At 40.3% G+C, this 9884-nt stretch overlaps 1 protein-coding gene across 4 annotated transcripts in view; it reads left to right on the top strand.

The window, feature by feature from the left end:
* si:busm1-163l24.3 (uncharacterized) overlaps positions 1 to 8008 on the top strand; it is a 32691-nt gene extending 24683 nt beyond the window's left edge. For 3 of the 4 annotated variants that reach the window (XM_060848937.1, XM_060848939.1, XM_060848936.1), the window contains 2 exons: positions 1606 to 1817; positions 6984 to 8008. In XM_060848937.1, coding sequence (XP_060704920.1) covers positions 1606 to 1817; positions 6984 to 7068 — 297 coding nt within the window. In that variant the 3' untranslated portion in view covers positions 7069 to 8008. The remainder of the gene's footprint in view (positions 1 to 1605; positions 1818 to 6983) is intronic. The other variant, XM_060848938.1, reaches the window with a different exon arrangement.
* The last annotated feature ends 1876 nt before the right edge of the window (positions 8009 to 9884 follow it).

Here is a 9884-nt window from a genome sequence, read left to right as displayed (position 1 = left end):
TGGTCATCGTTAGATTCTCAATTCCAGATTTTTATTGAATTCAAATGCTACCAGCACGGCACAGTGGTTGACACCGCTGCTTCACAGCGGCAGAGACCTGGCTTTGATTCCAACCTTGGATAGCTGTGCAGAGTTTGCACATTGTCCCATTGTCTGTCTGGGTTTCTTCTCACAACCCAAAGATGTGCAGGCTAGATGGACTGGCCATTGCTAAAAGCCCCATGTGAGTTTATGGGAATGTGGTAGGTCCGAGTGGGATACTCTTTGGAGACTTATTGCAGATCACTTCTGTACTGTAGGGATTCTATTATTAATATGCCGAGGCAGGATCCAAACCCAGGTCCTCAGAACATTACCTGGGTCTCTGGATTAATAGTTTTATGATAACTAGGCCGTCATCTCTTAACTGCCATTTGAACAATTAGGAATGGATAATAAATAGTCAGTGATACATCCCATGAGCAAATAGAAAACTTGCATTTTTCAACATATATGTCTTGTCCATTCCATTAACCCTTCAAGATTACTTAGGCAAGCTAAGAGCATAATAAGACATAGGAGCAGAGAGAGGCCATTCAACCCATCTGCGTTGCCGTTCAATATCACGACCGATTCCACAATTCCACTTTTCTGCCTTTTCTGCATAATTCTGGATTTAAAATGTCAGTCTCAGCCTTGAATATACATAATCACCACCCAGGCCCAACCATTTTCTGCAGTAAGGAATTGCATAGATTCACAGCCCTTAGAAAAAAAAATTCCTCCTTATCACCTTGTTAAATGTGTAACCTCTCAATCTGAGATTATGCCGTCTGGTCTTCGACTCTCCCACAGGGGCAAATGCCTGTCACCAAACAGCAGGTCTCTTTGAATGTTCACAGCAGGTACTGACCATGCTCAGTGAGGCCGTGCTTACACACACAGCTAGTCGGATATCTAGAACACGTGTGTACCCACATCTACTGCCCTTGGTTTTCTTGGAGGCAGAAGTTACAGGCTTTGAAGTTGTTGTTAACCGAGGCTTAGCACCATGTGCACATTGTCCACGGTACACATTGTTGCTATCATATAACATTGATGGAGGGAGTGAATATTTAAGATGATGAATGGGGTGTGGGCCAAACTGGCTACTTTGTCTTAGATTGTATTAACCATCTCGTTGTTGGAGCTACACAATTCCATCACAGTCTTGACTTTTGCCTTTTAAATAGTGGACAGGGTTTGGGGAGACGTAGGTGAATTATTGACCATTGAACCTACAACCTCTGAAATGCTCAGGTAGCTATACTAATTATACTGGTCCACTTAAGTTTCTAGACACTTGCAATTCCAGGACATTGATGGTTAAATTATTGCTTATAAAAATCAGCCTCAAAAGCAAAATACTGCAGTGTTGGTGATCTGTCATAAAAGAGAGAAAAAGCTAGGAACATTCAGCAGATCCAAAACTCTGTAGTCAGTGCAAGAGTTAATATTTCGTCGTGGTTCTGTTCGCCGAGCTGGAAGTTTTTGTTGCAAAGTTAATATTTCGAGCCGTGATCTTTCAGCTGAACTGCATCAAACATAAAATCTGCTGTGAGTACTCATTCGTTGCCTCTTTTAAAGGAATGTGATCCAAACCCAGGACAACCTTTTGAAGGTGGTTCCTTTCAGGCCTTTTTGCCAGATAATGCGAAAGGCAGAAAGGTCCTAAAGTTGTTAAAGGAAGCCTTTGCTAGAGGCCTGACCTTCAAAATAGTATCCGTTCCCTCAGGATTGGCTCGGGTGACATGGAATGATATCCCTCACAAAACGAAGACAACTGGAGGAGTGTCTCAGTAAGTTTCCCATTCTTTTAAACAGTTTGTTTGTTGTTTCTTATTTTATCTTTGCCACTGAAGACGGATATTTAGCCACCAGCTGCTACATCATTTTCTCTTCATCATGTTTAATGTATTAAATACCTTCAGATTAACTTCAAACATCCTCAAACTGCAATTTAAAAAAGGTCTATTCAGAAAAAAATTTATTTTAAAAAAAATCAGACACTGGAGAGAACTATACTTTCAAAATAATCAAAACTCTGGTGTTGAAATATGTTCCCAATCTTATTTCATTCAGTTATGGCCCCTACAAATACAATTTTTAATTTGAAATTGTGTAACAATGGATAAACTTAAACCAGTTTCCAAACAAACATCAAAACAAGTACTGACGCTGTATTTTAGTTGCTTATAAAACTGCATTCAGTCTGTGTAATAAAATCAGACAAGGAAATGCAGATGCTGAAGATCTGAAACAAAAACAGAAATTGCTGGAGCAACTAAGCAGATCTGACAGTGTCTGTGGAGAGAAAGCAGAGTTAATGTTTCAAATCTGGTGACCCTTCTTCAGAACTTGCAATTGCAAGCTAGTGGCTTTTGACTGGGCAACCCTACACTTTTTTTTGTTAATCCCGATTCCTAATCAGTTTGAATTGAACTATTTCACATTACACACAGACAGTAATGATAGTGGAAGTTGCTGCATTTCATTATAAGTTCATGCCCTGGTCTGAGCCTGGAGTTTAATATTGTAGAGGGACTGCTGCAACAGAGGAACAACTTTGATTTTGGAAGAGGTGCTAAACTGAAGGCTTGTTCTGCATCTGAAATGAGATTCTAACACAATAAACATTTGTCCTACAAATAACTCCATTCATTTCAATTGCTGCTTTTAAACTGTCAGAGTATGCTGCTGGAAAAGCACTGCCGGTCACGGGCCCCATTCCTGATGAAGAGTTTATGCTCGAAAAGTCAACGCTGCTGCTCCTTGGATGCTGTCTGACCAGCTGCGCTTTTGCAGCACCACACTCCTCGACTCTGATCTCCAGCCTCTGCAGCCCTCACTTTCTCCCGGTTTTCAAAACTGTGTTTGATTATTATTCAGAGCTGCTTCATTGATTGTGAAGGGTTTCAGATGCAAATTTATTCTGCAATCAGTGGCCTGTCAGTTTAAACAATGGAGCTGGAGAAGCACAGCAAGTCAGGCAGCATCCGAGGACTATGTTGGTGGGTGGGGGCTGAGGTACTATATAAACAAAAAACGCTGCAAACACATAGTAGGTCAGACTGCATCTGTGAAGAGGAGTAGTATTAGCAGTTTAGATCAATAATTGCCAGGAATGAAATGATTTGCAATGCAACAGGTTTGAAACGGTTAGAAACCTGTAAAATGGGCAGAGTGAACGAAGGGAAAGGAATGGAAGACCATAAGACCTCATTTCTGCTTTACTATTCAATCATATCTGATGAGTATCAAGGGCTATGGGGAGAAAACAGAACAGGGTTGAGAACAGTTGAAAATGTGTTGCTGGTTAAAGCACAGCAGGTTAGGCAGCATCCAAGGAACAGGAAATTCGACGTTTCGGGCATAAGCCCTTCATCAGGAATGAGGAGAGTGTGCCAAGCAGGCTCAGATAAAAGGTAGGGAGGAGGGACTTAGGTGGAAGGAGGTCAAGGTGAGGGTGATAGGCCGGAGTGGGGTGGGGGCGGAGAGGTCAGGAAGAAGATTGCAGGTTAGGAGGGCGGTGCTGAGTTAAGGGAACCGACTGAGACAAGGTGGGGGGAGGGGAAATGAGGAAACTGGAGAAATCTGAGTTCATCCCTTGTGGTTGGAGGGTTCCCAGGCGGAAGATGAGGCGCTCCTCTTCCAGCCGTCGTGTTGTTATGTTCTGCCGGTGGAGGAGTCCAAGGACCTGCAGGTCCTCGGTGGAGTGGGAGGGAGAGTTAAAGTGTTGAGCCACGGGGTGGTTGGGTTGGTTGGTCCGGGCGTCCCTGAGGTGTTCTCTGAAGCGTTCCGCAAGTGAGCGGCCCGTCTCCCCAATATAGAGGAGGCCACATCAGGTCTGAAGCGTTCCGCAAGTAAGCGGCCCATCTCCCCAATATAGAGGAGGCCACACCTATTAAAATATACTCAGTGACCTGGCCTCCACAGGCTTCTGCGGCAGTGAATTCCATAGACTGATCACTCTCTGGCTGAAGAAGTTTCTCCTAGTCTCTGTTCTAAAAGGTTTTCCTTTTAGTCCAAGGCTGTACGCCCTCAGGTCCTAGTCTCTCCTACCACTGGAAACATGTTCCAACACCCACTCTGTCTAGGCCATTCAGTATTCTGTATGGGAAGGGAAGGCATGTGTTTAGGAGGTGGGTTGAAGTAACACAGTAAATGGGAAAAATTCCAGTGCAAGGCAAGAGGGTGGTAATGGCACCACTGCAAAATAAAATACGTCAAAGGTGGAATTGTACACCTGCCAATAACAGAACTGTTACCAGGATCTACTGCTCAACATAAAAAGCAATACAGTGATCATGATTTCATTAGGTTCAATAGTAATGACTAGGCTGGATCAGAGACTAGAACACTGCAAGTGCAACAAGAGTTTGGTTTCAGAGGAATACATGACTGAGGACAAACCTGTCATCTCGGAAATGCAATTGTGGAGTTTAGATTTGGGGAGAAATATTTTTCAAAAATCTTGGTTAGGATGGAAAGGCCAAATTTGATGTTGCCATACAGCAGTTCCAAGTGAAAAAGAATAACAGGCCAGAGGAAATAAGGCAGCAGAAAACATCAGCTGGGTATCAGAAACGGGGGACAGAGCAGGAAGAGTATGACTCAAAGACACACACAAAGGCAAAGGAGGCACTCACCACTGGTATTTGAGCTTATGACCCTCTCCCACCGCAATGGGCTATAAAGGGAATGGAATGGAGGCGCAGAAGCTAGATTTCCTGACCCGAAATGCTGACATTCCTGCTCCTCCAATTCTATCTGACCTGCTGTGCTCTTCCAGTTCCCCATTTTATCAACTTTGACTTCCACCATCTGCAGTCCTTATTATCTCCCAGATCAGACAGAATCTGCCCAAGGGGTGACAGTTTGCAGTGCCTCATATGCAAGAATAAAGATAAAAGAACTTAACTGAGTGCCGGATGAGGTGATGAGAATATGGAACTGGAAGGTGGTAATGGCACATTGGTAATGTGACTGGATGAGTCTGGCTAATGTTCTAGGGAAATGGATTTGAATCTCATCATAGCAGATGGTGAATTGTATTCTAAATTCTTATTGGATTAAAAAAAACTAACCTCATGGCAATCATATAGTTACTGCTGATTGAACTATCTTTTTATGACAATCACTCAGGGTTAGAGGCAGAAATCATGGGCCCTGTTCCACCCTGACCAGAATATTGGAAGACCCCACAAAACTGCAGAAATTGGTTTCTGTTGTACCCTTGTCCTCAAACTGATGTTCACTCATGTCCTTTACCTGCTCTGGCCTACATGTGACTCTAGATCAAACAAGATCATTGACTCTGAACTGGCTTTGGTCAGTTAGAGATGGGCAAATTCTGGGTCAGCCAATGAATCCCATGAATGAACAATATATAAAAAAAGGACATCTCAAATGGGGAGACCAGATGATAATGAGAGAAATTTAGAGTGCGCATTTGGATCTTGTAACAAGATGGTTAAGCCCTACTACTAATTTAAACCAGACTCAGAAAAGCTCACCTACTGCCATAATCTGTTAAATTTCGAGTTGCAAAGAACTGTCGCAAATATCACTATTAAAGAATAAAAGAACAAAATTGGGACTTTGTCTAATGTTCTCTTTAAAAAAAATTAACAACAACTATTTACAACTCATTTCTCTTAATAACGTCTTTTACCTCCTACTCTTACAATACTGGTCTGACAAAAACCAATTAAGATTTACAAAAAAAAATCATGTTTCAAAGCCAGCCAGCTGTGTCAAATCTCCTCTTAGACTGTCGATTGTCCGGAGTTGTCTTTGTTCTGCTGCTGGATAAATTTCTTACGGGCAGGTACCTTTCAGAGAGCTATTCTGATAGCAAGTCAGTTGATGCTTGGCTGCTCTTTGTAGTTCTCCTCAACTGTTCAAAATATCCGATTTGATATATCCCAAAACATCAGAGCCTCATTGGTTTGACGTCATCAAAATTTGATTGGATTTTGGTATCTTGGGGCATAATTGAAACTCATCGGCCAAATTTGAATTTGGCCATTGTACCTTGGCTACTCAGCTCCATCTATTTGTTTCACCGCCAAATGTTACATATTTTTAAGTTTCTCAGCATACTGCGCTTTTCTAGGACTGTGCTAGCTTCCACTCTCAAAAAGGTACAGTACACACTTTCAACTTCATAACAATCTCAACAGCTGAACAAAAAATTGCAAAGCATACTAAACTGCTTGGAGTTGTGCGATCACAGTTGGATCTGAAACTAAGTTTAAAAAGTTAAAAATTCAAGCTAACAGCTGTAAAAAACGTTTTATATATTCCTAAACAAACTCAAAACTGAATAAAAAGGTAAAAACAATGACTGCAGATGCTGGAAACCAGAATCTAGATTAGAATAGTGCTGGAAAAGCATAGCAGTTCAGGCAGCATCCGAGGAGCAGTTTTTAAAAAAAATGTTTCGGGTAAAAGCCCTTCATCACAAAACTGAATGTCTCACCTTCAGCTTTGACATGTAAATGCTAGAGTACAGCAGAGTTTCAACATGGACACTTCTGGGAATATTGGATGTTAATTGAACCCTAACACGAAAGCAAACTAACTGTTACAAGCCCAATTCTAAAACAGGTAAAGTTAGAAATCAGTTTAGGCAATGACTGATCGGATTGAGGAAAGTTATAGGGGGAGATGAAGTCAGAAACATGAAAATATTGGCTAATGCAAGAGCAGCAGTGAACTTCTGACATTATGATCTTTAAAAGTCTTGTTACTCAGCAATTTATGGCTTTGAGGGGATAAGACATTGAATTAATAGCTCAATTGAATTGGATTGAACTTTATTAGCATGTTAGAACATAATAAAGGTTATTGATTGATGATGCTGCTTTTCAAAATTAGATACAAACCAAAACTAATGTGTCATTTGCAGAGGAAATATGGATTAAAATTCCTGAAAAATATCTTTTATTCTTGTTTTACAGGCAAGGTTATCCAGACTCTAATTATTTCAAGAATATTTTGGCAGCTTTGGAGAGCCATGGTATTCAAATGAAGTCTGAATTATAATGTTAGATCAATGGAAGCAACTTTAAAATGTACATTTTATTATATGCTTATTTCAATTATTTTTTAAAACCAAAAAAGGTCAAGATAAATAAGATATTAAAGAAAGCAAGTCTCAACTCATGTGGAGGAAATCTGCAACAAAAAAAAATCTTTGCTTCACGCTGTTGTTTTTTGCCGAAATTGTTAAGGAGTCTCATTCCTTGGATTCAAGAATTAGCTCCAGTGTCAATCCCAGTAATTTCTAGTTTAGTTTACATGTTTGCAATGACAGATTTTACTGCAAACTCTGGACTGTAAATACTTTTCTTTTAATATTAGCAATATTCTATCATACTTGTATGAACTTATTATGAATCAAGAATCTAAATGACCATGAAATCATTGTCATTGTCAATTGTTGGAAAAACTCAACTAGTTCACTGATGTTCTTTAGGATGGAAATCTGCCCTCCTCACCAGGTCTGGCCCGCGGGCAACTCCAGACCAATGGAAATGTGGTCGATTCTTAGCTGCCCCCTGGACAGTGAACGATAGGCATTAAGTGCTGGCCTTTATTCAGTGAAAAAAAAATTCAATGCACAAAAGGTACAATTTAGACAGTAAATTTGGATGCTACACCAAGAGAAACATTTAAACAAGCAGTCAACCTGATGATACAGGTGACATGGAAACCAGTGTTGTGACCAAAGAATCATTTTGGAACAAATCATTTAAAATCAGAGTCTGCAATCACCAAAGCAATGGTGTTTGCCTGTCAAGATTAGTAAGCTGTGTATTAGGAGGATTTCTTTTGATCATTCATCTGAAGCAGTTTTCAACTTAAGAGGACCTTCAGCAGTGATGTCTTAGTCCAGAACAAGAAACAAAGATTATATTAAACCAGGAATAAGTGAAGGAAACATGTGTGTGTAAAAACTAAACATATACACTCCAATGTGCATTTGAGAAATTTTACATTCCACAAATAAAATTAGCTTTGTGGATCCAGAGGTTTTCTGTAGTAATTCTGTTGTACAACCCTCAAAAACCCAGTTACACCTCATACAGCAAGAAACAATTAAGTAGAGAGATTAATAGCATACAAAAAGGAGCAAAATAGTCAGTTCAAATGATTTCTAATTGATTGCCCAGCTGAAGTCACCACAACCTAGGAAGTAGTAGTGTAGATTCATTGACAGCAGCTGTTGGATTTCAGTGTTTCATTGCACCAGTGGATTGCAGAAGTTGTTAGTTTAAAAAAAATTGTAATTAATTATCAATGAATATCATTGTGCTGTCATTACTACCCCAAAACCCAACATTTTTCACATTGCTGAAACTTACATGGCTTTGTGATGAGTGTGGGGTGTTGCATTTTGGGAGGTCTAATATGGGAAGTGTTTTGAACCAGACTGAGCCCATTCAAAATATATTTAAAAAATAGTCAAGACCCTAATCTTTTCTTATTTTGGAAAGGTAAGTGCAAGACGTTGAGTTCCAGATGGAATTTGAGTGGTCAAACTACTGGACGTTAAGCAAAATACTAAAAACAAAACTACTTAAAATACAGACAGACAAAAAGGAAAATTGACTTAACTCTATCAAAATGCATAAAATAATAGACATTATCTACTACTAACTGTTCAAATATAGTAACATCCCATAAACACACCCTTGGCAAAGGCAAATTCAGCAAAAATAGATTGTTGCAGCTTAAAGCTGGGGGTCTTTTGCTGCAGCTAGAATGGCATATAAGACAGGGAGAAGAATAAAAACTTCCATATCCATCTTCAAAACTCCAGCAACTGCAGAAAGTTAAAACCATAAATCCTGGTGGCAACAGTAGGAGGTTGAATCCACCCATTCAGGCTGCTTCTATTGTTCCAACTTTTTTTTTTAAAAATCCCAAGGCCTCAAGCTGTTTATTGGCTTGGAGCCTGTCTCAACCTTTCTTCACAAAAAAAAAGATGAAATACACCTCTTAAAGCCATAGTATCTTCGTGAAGACTTTACACAAATGAATGCTAGGCAGTAGAAGAATAAAAAGAACCTTACAGTGTACATACTCTCAGATCCCTGAAGCTGTCAGCAAAGATAGATAGGGTGGTGAAGGCAATATACAGGATGCTGGTCTTCGTTAGTCGGTGCATAGAATATAGGAGTAGGGAAGTCTTGTTGCAATTTTAGAGCATTGGTTAGGCCACAGATAGAATATGGTGTGCAGGTTTGGTCACATTAGGATGCAACTGCATTGGAGAGGTAGCTGAGGAGATTCAACAGGATGTTGCCAGGGACGAGGATAGATTAGTTTGTTGCTTGGGGACTTGGGGGTGGGGTTGTGGAGAAGAGAATCTGATTGAGGTATACAAAGCAATGCCCTATAGCAGACATGTCTAAGGCTAGAGAAGGTATCCATTTAAAGGTGAATCTTTTTCACCCAGAGGGTGGTAAATCTATGGAGTGTGCTGCTTGAAAGGAGGATGTAGGTAGGTTCTCTCGCCACATTTTAGTAGTGTCTGGACAAGCTCTTAAGACGTTAGGGCATTGTAGAATATGAACCATTGCAGGTAGATTGAATTAATTTCACTTGGTATTTGTTGATTCTCAGATGTGATGGGCCAAAGGGCCTATATCAATGCTGTATGAAATGTTAAGGAACAGATTGAAAGAATACAAAAATTGGTGGAAGTCGGACTTGACCCATTAGGAGTATTCCTTCATTGGTTGGTGTTCAAGCTCCCACCCTGGGAACCGGACCCCCGGGCTTTCTTGCAGAAGTGCTTAACCATCACACAGCATTTTGCAAGATCTTGCAAAGATTTCACCTGCACTGACAAT

This window comes from Hemiscyllium ocellatum, chromosome 32 (genome assembly GCF_020745735.1).
Source record: "Hemiscyllium ocellatum isolate sHemOce1 chromosome 32, sHemOce1.pat.X.cur, whole genome shotgun sequence".
NCBI lineage: Eukaryota > Metazoa > Chordata > Chondrichthyes > Orectolobiformes > Hemiscylliidae > Hemiscyllium > Hemiscyllium ocellatum.
This window is presented reverse-complemented; position numbering and strand designations above follow the sequence as displayed.